This window comes from Mauremys reevesii, linkage group 1 (genome assembly GCF_016161935.1).
Source record: "Mauremys reevesii isolate NIE-2019 linkage group 1, ASM1616193v1, whole genome shotgun sequence".
In the NCBI taxonomy this organism is placed as follows: domain Eukaryota; kingdom Metazoa; phylum Chordata; order Testudines; family Geoemydidae; genus Mauremys; species Mauremys reevesii.
This window is the reverse complement of record NC_052623.1, coordinates 83,874,481-83,891,190: the sequence shown is the minus strand read 5'-3', so window position 1 is coordinate 83,891,190 and position 16,710 is coordinate 83,874,481. Positions and strand designations below refer to the sequence as shown.

Genomic DNA, 16,710 nt, shown 5'->3' with positions numbered 1-16,710 from the left:
GTCCCAGGCCAGTGGGGGTGGTGGGAAGCGCCGTGGGCCGAGGGATGTGCTGGCTGCAGCTTCCCGCCACCCGCATTGGCCTGGAATGGCGAACCACAGCCAGTGGGAGCTGCGGTCCACTGAACCTGCCGACGTGGCAGGTAAACAATCTGGCCCAGCCCACCAGGGTGCTTACCCTGGCAAGCCGCATGCCAGAGGTTGCCGACCCCTGTACTATACACTGAAATTTAAGTACAATATTTATATTACAATTGATTTATTTTATTATATGGTAAAACTGAAAAATTGCTTACTCTCTCATTAGTAGTGTCCTGTGACACTTCTGAATTTTCATGTCTGATTTTGTAAGCAAGTAGTTTTCAAATGAGGTGAAACTTAGGGGTAGTCAAGATAAATTCGACTCCTGAAAGGGGTACAGTAGTCAGGAAAGGTTGTGAACCACTGCACTAGCCATCTCTGAACCAAAGCTATGCCCATTTCTCCTGAGGGTTCTGGGATTTTTATTCTATTCCTCTGATTCTCTTTTGTTAAACTGCTGCACCATATGTGCCTCAGCTCACTCCTTTTCCCATAACTTTTACCTTAGTACTTAGAAGTAAAGTGTGTCAACAATTTCACAGCAGAGAGAGAGGTGGTTATCCTGTCCAGGCCTGCCCAGTGGGTTTTTGTTCCATGCTGCAACCTTAAAAGGAGCTGAAAGGAGTTAGGTGCCCAACAATTCAATTTGAATGGAGTACCAAACTCTTAGGCTCCTTTGAAAAATCAGTGTCTTGGGATCCCTTTGAACTCAATCCTCAAGAGATTCACCAAAAACATAAGCCCACAACCGTGGGTACAGAGTGAGCCAGAGCCGCTCTGAGCATGATAGGATTAAAAAAAAGATAGGCTTTTCCCTCTTAACTGCAGCTGTTTGTGTATCTTTTTTCCCTAATGGTTGGTGGGTGGGTATTGGGAATTTCTAGTTGTGCTTGCACCTCTAGAAATGCCTTGGCCAGCAGGAAAACAGGACAGATTGTCATGAGAGTGTTTGGGAGGTGTGATCTGTGAAAACAGAGCTTGTCCACAGGGGTGGCTCTAGACATTTCGCCACCCCAAGCACGGTGGCATGCCGCGGGGGGCGCTCTGTCCGTCGCCAGTCCCGCGGCTTCGGTGGACCTCCCGCAGGCATGCCTGCGGAGGGTCCGCTGGTCCCGCGGCTTCGGTGGACCTCCCGCAGGCGTGCCTGCGGAGGGTCCGCTGGTCCCGCGGCTTCGGTGGAGCTGTGGGACCAGCGGACCCTCCGCAGGCACGGCTGCGGGAGGTCCACCGAAGCCGCGGGACCAGAGGATCCTCTGCAGGCATGCTGCCAAAGGCTGGCTGCCTGCCGCCCTCCCGGGGACCGGCAGAGCGCCCCCCGCAGCTTGCCGCCCCAAGCACGCGCTTGGCATGCTGGGGCCTGGAGCCGCCCCTGCTTGTCAAAGGATGACTGACCTAGATGAAACTGCAAAGTTTTCCTCCACAGACAAGAACAGAGAAGCAATATGAACTTGGACCTCAAAGTTCAGAGCCCTATGAGCAAGAAACTCCAAGACCCTTCTCACCACCACCACTAGCAAAAGTGTAGGCTTTCCCAAAAAGTTGAGCATTTAGAGTATTGTTCTCTGCCCTCTTCTTCCCCACCCCAGAAACTCCTTGCCACAGCACATAATTACACTAACTGGAAAATCTAGTTAAACAGGGCAAAGTGTCCAGCTGAGCACTCTTCTGTGTGAGGAAGAGCAAACTTGGAGAAAGTCAGGAGAGAAGGGACAATATCTACATGTGCCAAATTATTCTGCAGTTTTATTGGTGAGTGTGCCTCTTGTATGTGAGCCAGACAAAAGCCCACTAAACATGGACTGATGTTAAAAAAAGCAAAAAACAATAATCAGAGGAAAATGCAAGGCCTCTTATCTGAAGATGTTTTATGCCAAGTTTCTCCTTGCAACCTGGACGATGCGTTTCTCTCACAGAGACTGAACTGGAGAGGCATAGCAATCTCTGCCCTGCCTCCCAATTAATAGCCCCCATCAACAAAATGGAAGAGCTACGACTGGTATACTCTAATCACTAGAAATAGCTTTCTGCTCTGCCTGAAACACATGGCCAAAAGAGCTGCAGGATATGTTAACCATAGCATTCTAGCCTCTGCTTTGGCCATGCATTCACCAAATGCAGAGAGGCATCTTGATCAGCAGCAGGGGCAGTGTGCTGCACTCCCACATTACCAACAAGATTTCTGGTGAAGGGCAGGCAGGCTCAGAAAGGGGACTGGACAAGAAATGCCAAAGGCAGGGCTGAATTCCAATCTCTCCCATACCTCATCCAGCTCCAGAGGTCTTTCTTTCCACCCACACGCTGGGTTATCCATACTCTTGTCCTGTGTTTGATTCAATCTTCGCTCAATGCACTCCCTCAATACAAAGCTTCAAAACTGAAACTTAACATAAGTTTTGTTTTGCCTCAGAGCACACAGGGGAAAGGAGGAGTACAGTACAGTCATTCCCCTTGAACTGTGCTGAATACACTGCTGTCAACTTCCACACAGTGAAGCTTGCTAACTAGCACTGGTTGAAAAAAAATGATGATTTTTTCCGCAAAAAATACTGAATAACATTCTTTTCCAACATCTGCAGAATGAAAGAGCTTGCCCTTTTGTTTCTTGAGTTAAGAACACAGAAGTTAGGCAGGAAGTTTACATCAAGTCAAAATTGTGAAAATACACAAAAATAAAGTTACACACCAGTCTGATGCTATTTTTTAATTCAGTGCTGATTTTTAAGCACTTTGGGGTATTTCTTACCTTAGCTGGTAACTTAGAATGGAGTTACACCAGGGAATAACTGAGGCTCATTTCCAATCATTTCAACAACTGGCAGCCCCTTACTGAACTCACTATTTTAACCCATCCCTTAATTGTGCATCTGAAATTTTTGACAGCTGAGCCCCCTTCAGGAAGCCTAAATTGCACCCACCTTCCACCCTGAAATGTGGTGTTAAAGGCCTACTCTTGCATCTGCCACATCCTCCCCCTGCAAGCTAGTTCTCTGCATTCACCCCACCTGGACATGCCCCACACCCAGGGGCGGCTCTACGAATTCCGCCGCCCCAAGCAGGGCAGCGTGCTGCACCACTCGCGCTGCCGGGCGCCGGTCCCGCGTCTTCGCGGGACCTCCCGCAGACGTGCCGCTGGCCCCGCGCCTACGGTGGAGTTTCTGCAGGTACGCCTGCGGGAGGTCCACACGAGCCGCGGGACCAGCGCACCCGCCGCAGTCATGCCTGCGGGAGGTCCGGTCGTCCCGCGGCTCCGTTGGACCTCCCGCAGGCATGACTGCGGAAGGTCCGCCGGACCTGCCTGCCGCCCTCCCATTAAAACGCCACCCCACGCGCACGCTTAGCGCGCTGGGGTCTGGAGCCGGCCCTGTCCACACCTTGGGAAACTCTGCCATAATCGTTACATTAAGGGTTTGAAACCTTACCTCAATCCTCCTCCCAAAACAACATCAATGGAATCTCCCTAGAAAGCTGCAGCTCAGGCCTTTCAAACCTTTGAGAGGCAAGAAATACTAACATAACTGCTTTGGCGTTTAGAGAGCATGGCCCCTTTAAATCTTTTTCCTGAGGGGGGAAGTGGTGATTGTTCCAGAAGGAGAAAGTGCTGGGAGGGGTGCACAGAGAGGGAGAGGGGAGAGCAAGAAGGGGTGTGTGGCTGCAGCAAGCAGGCCCTCACAGAGCAAAGCAGAACAAAAACCTGGCTGGAGCCTGGGAGGGACAGAGCAGCTGATCAGGGACACCCCAGGACAGGAGCCAGGAGGAACACTGTGCCAGGGAGGAATCGCCTGATGAGGACAGACTGGAGCTGGAGCTAGCATCATTCTCGCCCAAAGCTGCATGGGGTTGGGAGTACTGAGACTTGTGACTTTGCATTGGGAATTAAGAGGGAGGCTGTTAGCTAGCTGAGTGGGGAGGTGGTCTCTCTCTCTGTGTGGCTTTGCAGAGAGCAGCAGAAGAGGGCACCGGATAGAGGGGGGAGAGTTTCCTGGCGCCAAAGACAACTAGGAGCACCCAAGACTCACTGCAGTTTGGAACTTTGCCCAGGACTCCTGAATTCTGTGTGCAGGCACATTGCTCTGTGTCTGCCCTTTCAGATTGTGCTACCACTGGGCCTGGGGGGCCTTGAGTTGAATGAAACCCTGTTTTACTGCTCCCCCGATATTTTCCAGTTTTTCTCCTTTCATCCCTCTGTGAATAACTATTTCCCCTTCCTACATTCCTTGTAGTTTTCCAGGGCGGGTGTGTGTGTGTGTGTGTGTGTGTGTTCACGCTGAGTGGAAGGGACTTTCACTGCTGCGAGCAGACTCATCTTGGCCACGATCGCACTAAAGTTACTGTGTTGAATTATCCTTTATCTTACTCTGTAACAAAGATAACATTTATTGTAAGCATGTTTAATACCACATAGACATTTGTGGCCAGTGAGGGTACATCTACACTGCAAAACACTCCACAGCAGCAAATCTCAGAGCCTGGGCCCACTGCTTCAGGCTCATGCTATGGGGCTAAAAATAACAGTGTAGACACACCCATTCAGGCTGGAGCTTGGGTTCTGAGACCCCCCCCCCCCCATCAGTTTCAGATCCTGACCTCCAGCCAGAGCTGGAATGTCTACACTGCTATTTTTAGCCCTGTAGACAGAGACAGTTGACCCTGAGCTTTGAGACTCTCAGCCATGGGATTTTTATTTGCAGTGTAGACGTACCCTGAATGCCCAACTTTCATTTCACTGGTTAATCATTCAAGCATATCATGTATTGTCTCATTTATCTTTCCATCATGATTATCCCTGAACTGTGTGGGGCACACCCAAATTCTCTAAGCAGCAATATAATGAAACTAGACATGAAAACTATAGCTTGTTTTCAACAGACTAAAAAAACCCTTGGAAATAAAAGTGATCCCACTAAATAACTAATCCCACCTATTTTTTTTAAAGTAGAATATAGCTAAAACATTACAATAGCAACTGACTGATGTCCATTCAGAAAAGAATTTGGTACATAAAAATACGCACATCAATTTCCTGTTTCTACAGGCAGAACACAACAGCATACATTTCAGGTGAAATTTAGAACGTTATTTTGGCTTTCACTATTTATGTTACCATATTCAATAAGTTTCTTTTCAAAATAATCTTAAAGCTACTGATCATAAAATCCTGCTGCACAGTCAAGCACATGCCTTCAGACCTTCATTAAAACATCCTATTGAAAAATTTCTGTGCAACTATTTAGTACAGTTATCACCAGCCCTCTCTTTAACCACAGTTAAGCATGTCAGCTTCATACCATATTTGCATTGCAGATCAGGCAAGCTCTATCAGAGCAAAAACAAACCTGTTAAGGAATTCTGTGAGAAAGGCAAAGGGAAAATGAGCATTCAAGCCACTAGGTTTTTTTCTCCAAAGGAAAATGATTCCCAGATGGCCACAATCTTGAAAAAAATAACTGCATTTCTATCAGTAAAGCCATGAGTGAGACCAATGTGAACTGCCTGAGATGAAGATTGCATGAAGTATTTTGGAAATATAGTTCTAGAGTTTGAGTATGACAGGGTGCAACTGATGCTGTGGCAGTCTGAGACTAGAAGATCTCTAGCGGTAGGGTGTTAGCCTGATATTTTGGTTAAAGTCCCAGCACCACTACATACTCCCCACATGATCTTGGGCAAGTCACTTAGTCTCTCTGTGCCTCAGTTACCCATCTGTAAAATGAGGATAATAGTACTTCCCTACCTCACAGGGGTGTGATGAAGATAAATATGTTAAAAGATTGTGAGGCACTCTGATACTACAGTAATGGGAAGCAACAAAGAATCCTGTGGCACCTTATAGACTAACAGACGTTTTGCAGCATGAGCTTTCGTGGGTGAATACCCACTTCTTCAGATACAGTAATGGGGGCCATATTAGATATAAAAAAGATACAGCATACTCCAATAGGCAATATAAAGTGGAGGAAGAGTCCTTGGAAGAGTAAGAGGCACTATGAAGACATTTTCAAAACACAACAGGAAAGACTGATTGGTAACTTTCTAATACTTTGAGTGCTTCTAAGCAATGGAAGTCCCATTATTCTGAAAGTTTCAAAGTAGACTGGACAATGCACAAGTAAATATTGCAAGGAGTAATCCACAACTGGCGGGATAGAGAGTTGATTACCAGTAGCTCTTTTCCATCTTTAATGTCTACATTTTTTATTTCACTGACCTGTCATGAACCCCTATAGTAGCAAGTGACTATGTTCAATATAGTCTCCTTCCTTTGGATAAACATGACTGGTTCTCTGTGTGAATTTCACATGCACAGATAAGTGTTAGGATTTAGGGTGTTAGTACAATAAAGTGCATACACAAAAGTTTGTTTACCAGTGGAGATCAGCAAAAAGCCCAATTAAAAAAAATCAGGCCTGTACTGATTAACAGTGCAGTACATTTGTAATTATGATCTAATCCCATATTTTAAAAAGGGTTTTTCAATAACGTGTTTCCAGGTTAAAAAATAAATCCTGCTTATCAGAGATTCTTAAATATAATTTTAGCCAGCTGCATTGTGCCTATATTCACCCCATGTTATGGCTAATCTTGCTTTATGATGTTAATTTTTCCCCCTCAAACTCTTTGTTAAGGTCTTCACTGGCAATGGTAACAACTTGGTGTGTGTGTGCAGGGTCAGGGAGAGCTATATTCCTAAAAACAATGTGACACTCCACTTTTTGTGCTAGCAAACAAAAAAATATGCCTGCAAACCTTGAGTTCTTAGAACTGATCTAAAATAATAAGAGATACCAGATTAGATGTGTTAGCTATTAAATATTTCAGTGATGATTCAAGCCAGAAGTTAAGCCACCACAAAAATGAAATCAATTCCATGGTTTTCTGGTTTGGATTATTGGCTGCTTCCAATGCCATTTAGTCAGTCAAGCTACTAACAGAGTAACTGTACTGTCTTCCACAAGGATAATTTTGGTTTGACTCAAGTTCTTTCTTAGATTTTTTTGACGGGAAAAGAGTTCCGCACAAAATTTTTTATGTGAGTAAAACCCAAAGCCTTTCTAGGATGAAAGCCACTAATGCACCATGCACTTATCTCATATGGAAACAGATATATTGGCTTTCCATAGTTTTCAAAAGTACACGTTAAGCTATCCCAACTTTATGGCATCTTAACCAATTAATTACGTAGCTCCTTCTCCTCCTCTAGAGACTTAAGGGCTACATACTTTGCCCAAAAAACTGCTGAAATTTTTTACAATTCTATGTTTTTTAAGATATAGAAAGTAACTGCAGACATTCTGCATTCCACTTGCAAGAAAGAACATAAGAACAGCTATACTGTGCCAGACCATTGGTCCATCTACCCAGTATCCTATCTTCAGACAGCGGTCGGGGCCAGGTGCTTCAGAGGAAATGAACAGAACAGGGCAATTTATTGAGTGATCCATCCCATTGTCATGTCCAAGCTTCTGGCACACAAAGGCTAAGAGATACCCAGACCATGGGGTTGCATCCAATGTTCCCTCTAATTTTTTCCATCCATATGCAAAATAAATTTTGTTATGTGCAGATATGCACCACAAGTAGAAACAAAAAACCTAGATATAATTTATATTTTAAGAAGTTACCATAAGGATAATTACTCCAGCCAGGACAGGTTAGGCATTTTAGAACTCACTACTCAAATAATTAAATTTAAAGTGTAAGAGAAATAATTATGTAATGCATAGATCAGTCAAAACACAAAAATAACACACTTTGAAAGAATAATATTACAGAGAATATATGTGCATTGCAAGAAGTACCAAGTAGCAGCAACAACAACAATACAAGTATGTGTTGGAAGGTGAGCATGAAAGAGTGTGTGTGAGAGAGAGAGAGAGAGAGAGAGAGAGAGACACACAGACACACACACACACACGAGCTAGCTGCTGGGGAAGTCTCAGGGCTGGTCCACACTAAGAAGCGGTGTCGAACTAGGGTACGCAAATTCAGCTACGTGAATAGCGTAGCTGAATTCGAAGTACCCTAGTTCGAACTACTCACCCGTCCAGACGCCGCGGAATCGAAGTCCGCGGCTCCAAGGTCGACTCCGCCACCACCTTTTGCAGTGGTGGAGTACCAGAGGTTCGAACTATCGCTTCCGGAGTTCGAACTATCGTGTCCAGATTGGACGCGATAGTTCGAACTCCGAGAAGTCGAACTCACTGTGTCGACCCGGCTCGTAAGTGTAGACTAGCCCTCAGAAACATTGCACTGTCTCTTTAAAAAAGGCCCTCAGTCACTCATCCTTCATCGCAGGAGCACTGAGTCCTGAATCACACTGTATCCCCTCTCCCCTGCTCTGCGGAGATGGGGGTCCGGGGGAAGGGGGAGGGGGACACCCTGATCACCCCCCACTCCACAGACAGCAGGAGGGTCCTGGGAGCAGCTACAGGACAGAGCAATGTGTGGGGAGGGGCACCTGAATACACGCTGCTGGCTGTGTGCGCTCTGCTAATCAGTTGGGCGGCATTTGAATCTCTCCTGAGCGGCCGTGCAAGCGCACAGCTTACAGGGAACACAGGTTGCATCCCTGATAATCTTGGCTAATAGCCACTGATGGAACTATGTGCTATGAATTTATCTAGTTCTTTTTTTGAATCTACTTATACTTTTGGCCTTCACAGCATCCCCTGGCAAAGTTCCATAGGTGGAGCAAGAAGGCCTGGCAGGCCAGGTGAATTGCTCTCAGCTCCCTGACACGGATATGGAGGACTAGATCATCCCACAATCATCGGCCCTGGGTGCTCAGCTCGCCCAGGTGGGCTCCCCAGCCCAGGTCTGAAGCATCAGAGATCAGGGTTAGTGACGGGCACACAAAGGGGACTCCCTGCAACACCAACCACCAATTCAGGAATGACAGGACGTGATCTGGCATCCTGACTACACAGTGTAGACAGTGTCTGTTGGGGGTGTAGACAGACACCAGCCACACTTGCAGAGGCCAGTGGTGGAGCTGGACGTAACTGACCACATAGGTACAGGGGGCCATGTGGGCCAACAATCGCAAGCAGGTGTAAGCCATGGTGAGGGAGCAATTCCTCACACGGGAGATCAGGTCTGACATGGCCTGAAAACATGCCTCCAGGATGAAGGCTCTGGCCCACGTGGAGTCAAGAACCGCCCCTATGAATTCTGTGTGTTGAACCGGCCTTAAAGTAGATTTTTTTTCTCTTTTATAAAGAGGCCCAGGTCATGGCAGGTGGAACACACCAGATCGAGGCTTCTCTGTACTTGGTTCCAAGACCTGCCCTTGATGAGCCAGTCATCAGTGTCTGAGGTAAGTGGCCACCGGCGGCATACATTTTATAAAAATCCTTAGAGCCAATGAGAGCCTAAAGGGGAGTGCTGTAAATTGGAAATGGGGTTCGCCCACTATAAAACAGAGGAAATGTCTGTGACTTTGCAATATAGAGATGTGGAAATAGGTGTCCTTCAAGTCGAAGGTGGCGTACCAGTCTCCTGGATCCAGGGAGGGGATGATGGAGGCCAGGAAGACCATGCGAAACTTCAACTTTTTGAGGGATGTGTTGAGGCATCACAAGTCCAGAATGGGTCTGTGGCCCCCTTTTGCTTTTGGGATTAGGAAGTAGCAGGAGTAGAATCTCTTTCCCCTTGTGTCCCAAGAGACCTCATCCACCGCCACCATGTGCAGGAGCTTCTTGACCTCCTGAATGAGGACTTGCTCATGAGAAGGGTCCTTGAAGAGGGACCGGGGGAGGGAGGAGAGGAGGCTGAAAATTGTAGGGTGTAACCATGAGACACTATGTCTAGCACCCAACGGTCTGAAGTGACTTGGGACCAGGCCAAATGGAAGGGACAAAGATGGTTGAGGAAAGAGTGCGATGGATCCTGGAAGGTGACTGGGGCATTGCTCTCGACCACACCATCAAAATGAGAGCTTCTGGCCCCTGGAATGTTTTGCAGATCGGGCTGCATGGGTGAGCGGGAGGAAGGAGGAGGATGGTGGCTGAAACCAGCATCTCTGTCCCTTTTTCTTGCAGATCCCTGTCGAGACTGCCAAGGCCTAGGGGGTGGCCAGAAGTGCTTCATCATAGGCTCCAGTATATGCATTCCCAGCGAGCGAAGGGTGGCCCTGGTGTCCTTCAGCCCATGCAGCCTCACATCCATGTAGTCTGAAAAAAGACCGTTCCCATCAAATGGGAGGTCTTGGATGGAGGTCTACATTTCCTGGGAGAGACCTGCAGTCTGAAGCCAGGAGCTGCGCCTCATCACCACCGCCAACATGGCCACCCTGACTGCAGAGTCCACCACATCCCATGCCATCTGGAGGGAGCATCTGGCAACCGCAGTGCCCTACTCCACCAGGGTGCCAAATTCTTGGGCCAAACCATGTGGAAGGGACTCCTTGAACTTATGGAGGGAGTCCCATAAGTTAAAATTGTAACAGCCAAAGGGGGCCTCATGGTTCGCCACCAGAACTGCAAACTGGCCGTCGAATAAATCACTCCCCCAAACAGATCCAACCATTTAGCCTCTATTCTTGGGGGGTCAAACTGGTATGCCCCTGCTTGTCTCTTTCATTGGCCACAGAGACCACCAGTGAGCCTGGGGGGAAAGTGGGTATAGAGGTTCTCAAACCTCTTGGCTGGGACAAAGTACTTCTTTTCAGCCCATTTTGAGGTGGGAGTAATGGAGGAAGGAGTTTGCCAGAGACTCTTGGCAACCTTAAGGACACCGTTGTGCACCAGTAGTGAGACATGGGTTGGAGTGGAGGCTGATAAAACATTAAACAAGATGTACGTCTCTTCAGTCATTTCTTCCACCTCCAGGCCCAAGTTCTCGGTCACCCGACGCAGCAGGGCCTGATGTTCCTTGAAATCGTTCAGCGGGCTTGCCCTTGAGAGTCCCGCAACCGCCTCATCTGGGGATGAGGACAATGATTGCATCACTGTGGGGAGGTTCCAGGACATCTTCCCCTGCGGGGGAGGGTGGCTTAGGGGTAGGCGCTGTTCCTTTTGCTTTGACCACCAGGCGCACCTTGTGCACCGAGCCCAGTGCCTTCGGTGATGTCAGCCGCTGCTCCAAGGTGGCAGCCGATGAACGGTGAAAAGGAGCCATTGGCATAACCAGCATTCCTCATGCGCCTCAATAAGGCCACTGGCCATGCTGCCAAGTCAGCACTGTTGAAGCAGCCTCGGGTGCCTATTCACGCCAGTGCAGACTAGGCAAGGGGTCACTGGAGGAATCCCTTTCTGGTGACCACGGTGGAACTGTCAATGACTGGGTCTGCCTGCTGACTGTTGTCACTAGGGACCAGTGCCCAGAGTGAGGTGATCAGTGCCAGTATCAAGGGGACTCGTGTGTGTGCGCGTGGCAGGGGGGCGGGGGGGACCAGAGACACAACAGGGAGCACTCTCAATATGCAGGCGATTAGGACCTGCGTCTAGAGGACAATCTGCAGAAGGATGAGCGGCGTCAGCAGTATGGACTCTGGCATTTTGCTCTAGGCGATCTGCATCAAGATGGCGGTGATGGTCACCGGTGCCACGTTTACCGAGGACGAGTCCCAGAGTGTCTGGGCTGCAACTCTGGTGACCTGCGGTGCGGAGGTGGAGAGCGCTGCTTTGTCTCAGGGGATTGGCAGCCCTCCACTGCCCCCTAAGGGATCTTAGTGGCTGGCTTGGAGAGCCTTTGCCAATTCCTGGGGCACATGCTGTATCGATGCTGTGGGTGGAGGCCTGTACTCTGTTGGCGCTGGGGGAGCCTGTGAAGGCGTTGGTGCTGCCAGGGTTTTTGGTCCCCAGGCACTCCTGGGAGACGGTGGTGGACCTTTCACCAGGCTAAGGGCCCCAGCTGGCGAGGAGCGAGCATGTGGCTCCGGAGTGGCCGGGCAGCCCGAAGTGAGTCCTTTGCCCGGTGGCCTATGACACTTTTGCTCAGTGCCGGGGAGCCATGCTTTTTAGTCTTCTTTTGAGCACCAAGGGATGGGGAACGGTGCCAAAATACAATACAAATAATAGACAGACCTATTTGCATAGCACAACAGACATTGCAGAACAGTAGCTATTGTACACCAGTTCTAAGAGAAAAATGGTTATACACTGTAACATAAAACACAAAGTACAGGACAAGGTTACTTTAAAATCAGAGAGAAATCTTACACTGAAGACACTGGAAATGATTTTATTACTTACCAAACCAGCTATTGGAGTAGATAGACGATTGATCTTCTTAATGATGCCAGGTTTGATCTTGTTAATCAAACTAAAAATAAATGATAACATTAACCATGATGCTATTATGTAATAACGTTAACATTTTACCCTAGGCATACCAAAAAAATCAAATGTTTGTGAAAAATTGTTTCTACATATTTCTCATTTAAATTTGAACCTACTAAAACAGGATATAAAAAAAAGTTGATACTCAGCCTTTCCAAATATAAAAATCAATCAATCACAAACAATCAAGAGGCAAGACGGCTGAGAATGGCAGAGAGAAGGCACAAAAGAAATAAGAAATGCATAGGTAAGGGAAAGAAATGGTTTCAGGTTCTTGCCACAAAAGTGGAGATGTTCATCAGAATCTAAGCTCTTTTGTTAAAAAAAATTCTTCTGGTTGAGAAGATACCAGTATTTTAATTTTCAGGCTGAAAAATATTTAGTTTGCTCTGCAAACACTATAAACACCACCAACAGATTAACAGGAAAAAAATTAATGTTTGTAAAATGGTTATTTGTACACAAATGGTTAGTCTCTTATAATCAGCACAAAGGAAAAAAGGGTCATCACTAAAAAAAGTGCATCGACATTTCTTTAAGATGTGGTCAAAACTCAATGTTAAATACTTCAAAGCTTACATTTGTCTAAAGGACACACCCAATGGAAGTCTGTAAGGCTCCGTTTTAATACATTGTGTCATTCACAATACAAAATAGGCTTCAAGAACCTGATTTACAAAATCAAAAGCATGTTACTAGCATACTTTTAAGCATGTATGTGCAAGTCAGGTATTCATGCTTACATAGTCAAGCAATTGAGCCAATTGCTCCCTCGGAGAATAATTAAGTAATATTTTTAGCATAAAAAATGTCATGCAATTGTACTTTATTTAGGATAAAAGTTAAACAAATCATTACAATAGCAAAACATATTCCTTTTTTTAAGGGTTGGAGTAACTAGTGCTGGGGGGTGGGAAATGGTTCTCTGGTTTATTCAATATAATTCATTAGTCCTACAGACCGTAAGGGGGTCTCATCCTGCTGCTGCATTCATGTGGACAGATCACTGCATCTGCACAGAGCACCAGTGATGTCCGTACTAGGGTGACCAGACAGTAAATGTGAAAAATTAGGAAAGGAGGTTGGGGGGGGGGGGAGAATAGGAGCCTATATAAGAAAAAAAGACCCAAAAATCAGCACTGTCCCTATAAAATCGGGACATCTGGTTACCCTAGTCCAGGGATCTCAAACTCAAATCATGACGACAGCCACATGAGGACTAGTACATTGGCCCAAGGTCCGCATCAATAACACCTTTTCATATAAAGATATAAAAGCCCCCCCGCCCCCACTCCACCCCTTCAATGAAGCCCTGCCCCAGCCTGCCTCCTCCCACCCTCTCCCTGACCCTATTCCAACCCCTTCCCCAAATCGCCGCTCATCCCCCCTCTTCTCCACCTCCTCCCCTGAGCGCACGGCTCCCCGCTCCTCTCCTTCCCTCCTGGAAAGCGCTAAGCGCCGCCAAACAGCTGGAGGTAGGCAGAGAAGTGGGGACGTGGCGCACGGGGGGGAGGGGTGGCGGGTGAGGGGAGCTTGGCAGCCACAGGAAATAACTCCACCAGCCACATGTGGCCCACAGGCCACATTTTTGAGACCCCTGCCCTAGTCCATACAGTTCTGTGGGATGCACATAAAGATGCAGTTGCAGAATCAAGGTCTTAAAACTACCTGCTCTGCACAGATTACTTGCCCCTGCAGTATAGATTTCATAGAAACCTATTAAATTCCAGTAATGAGATAGGAAAGGTAGGAAGAAAGATACTTTCCCTTCCAGCAAATCAGGTGGAATTTTAAGGCTCCAGGACTATGGGTATTAATATCTTAACATTTCAGTAAGTAGTCACTAAAAATAAGAATATTTGAAGATTTACAGTAAAAGAAACCTGTTGGGTGGGTTTTCAAAGTATTATTTAGCTTCTGAATACAACATTTTCATTTGTCTATGTTTTTGGTGCAGGTGGTTTAGAACATGGGATGGTCTACAAGTAGTATGACTTAAATGGAGTTACCTTTCTGGACTGCCCACAGAAAATTCAACGTATTACAATGAGAATTCAGTCTCCTTTACCTCAACAATTGCAGCAGAGCCACTCTGAAACAGCTTACTAGTCTAGTATTTAGTTTACTGTTAGAATTTTTGCCCCCCATTATACCACAGTGGAAATACTGTGGTTGGAAAATTTTGCCCATTTTATTCATAAAACCACCTTTCCTTCTACCTCTGAATATATTAAAATGAGATAATTTTAAAGCTATCTATAAAACTTAAATGCAGACTGGAACAAGTTAGTGCAATGTAACTACATTTTCAGAAAGCATTTTTTAAAAAAGAACGTTATATGCTAAGTCAACCTGCTCAGCAGAATTAATTTTGAGATATATTTTACTGCATACGGCTATTAATGAGAGTTAAATTAAGCCGATTAGCTTCAGAAGAGAGCTCCCATATGCCAAGTGCAAGTTATTCTTCCATTCTTTTGCCAAACATATGACAACAATGATCACACTTCACCTTTAAGTGGGTGGTGGGGCATTGTTTGACTTGCAGGGGGAGAGGGAATAGCTCTTTACAGGCTGAGTGAGCGAGGCTCAGAAGCTGCTGCAAAAGGGGGAGTGGGTCACAGTAGTGATGCTGACTCATCCCCAGGGACCAGAATCAGAGACTTTAAGGTCAGAAGGGACCATTATGATCATCTAGTCTGACCTTCTGCAGAACGCAGGCCACAGAATCTGACCCACCCATTCCTCTATCAAACCTATATCTGAGCCATTGAAGTCCTCAAATCATGGTTTAAAGACTTCAAGGTGCAGAAAATCTTTCAGCAAGTGGCCCGTGCCCCACAAAGGACTGGGGAGTTCAAAAGGGTCAAGCCCACTGGGAGAAGCCCCTTTTCGCCAGACCAGGTGGAGTAGCACCCACCCTCCCGGCCCTTAAGGTGGCAAAAATTATCAGGTTTGGTGAGGACCTGCTGTGGGCATTACACTACCTCAGGGATCACGCAGCCCACCAGGGTAAGCACCCTGGTGGGCCGGGCTGGTTTGTTTACCTGCCGCGTCCACAGGTTTGGCCTATCGCGGCTCCTACTGGCCACGGTTCGCCGTCCCAGGCCACTGGGGGCTGTGGGAAGCAGCAGGTATTGAATGAACATGGAGTTACCTGCACTGTACAATTTTATCTGTCGGGTAGTCCCAGACATCTAAGAAGAAAGTTGTGACCAGATTAAAACTATATCAAGTGTCTCCTAACCTTCTTTCGGTATATCTGGATAATGAAGCTAGCAGAGGTTTTTTAAAAAAATACCTGTTCAGAGTTCTAACCCTGAAACAAACATTTTAGCTTTATTTTAAAAATTCATACCTAGTTTTTGAATCCACACTTCTCTCCCACTATATTTACAAGACTCCATCTAACTGTTCAGTTTGTTTTTTAAAACAAACTTTTCCAATTCATGATAATTTTGAACTAATTGGTTGCTACTGCAATATAAGAAGTACATTTTAAAAAGATATAAACCAAGTATTTTATTGCATCAGCACTTAGAATCCAAGAATATCAGGGCTGGAAGGGACCTCAGGAGGTCATCTAGTCCAATCCCCTGCTCAGAGCAGGACCAATCCCCAACTAAATCATCCCACCCAGAGCTTTGTCAAGCCTGACCTTAAAAACCTCCAAGGAAGGAGATTCCACCACCTCCCTAGGTAACCCATTCCAGTGCTTCACCACCATCCTAGTGAAAAAGTTTTTCCTCATATCCAACCTAAACCTCCCCCACTGCAACTTGAGACCATTACTCCTTGTTCTGTCATCAGGTACCACTGAGAACAGTCTAGATCCATCCTCTTTGGAACCCCCTTTCAGGTAGTTGAAAACAGCTATCAAATCCCCCCATATTATTCTCTTCTGCAGACTAAACAATCCCAGTCCCCTCAGCCTCTCCTCATAGGTCATGTGCTCCAGCCCCCTAATCATTTTTGTTGCCCTCCGCTGGACTCTCTCCAATTTATCCACATCCTTCTTGTAGTGTGGGGCCCAAAACTGGACACAGTACTCCAGATGAGGCCTCACCAATGCCAAATAGAAGGGAATGATCATGTCACTTGATCTGCTGGCAATGCTCCTACTTATACAGCCCAAAATGCCACTAGCCTTCTTGGCAACAAGGGCACACTGTTGACTGATATCCAGCTTCTCATCCACTGTAACCCCTAGGTCCTTTTCTGCAGAACTGCTGCCTAGCCACTCGGTCTCTAGTCCGTAGCAGTGCATGGGATTCTTCTGTCCTAAATGCAGAACTCTGCACTTGTCCTTGTTGAACCTCAGTTTTATTTTGGCCCAATACTCTAATTTGTCTAG

At 46.6% G+C, this 16,710-nt stretch overlaps 1 protein-coding gene across 8 annotated transcripts in view; it reads right to left on the bottom strand.

Annotated features, from left to right (window-relative positions):
- LMO7 (LIM domain 7) overlaps positions 1-16,710 on the bottom strand; it is a 187,204-nt gene that overhangs the window by 113,963 nt on the left and 56,531 nt on the right. For all 8 annotated transcript variants that reach the window (XM_039544106.1, XM_039544125.1, XM_039544132.1 and 5 more), the window contains exon 4: positions 12,270-12,339. In XM_039544106.1, coding sequence (XP_039400040.1) covers positions 12,270-12,339 — 70 coding nt within the window. The remainder of the gene's footprint in view (positions 1-12,269; positions 12,340-16,710) is intronic.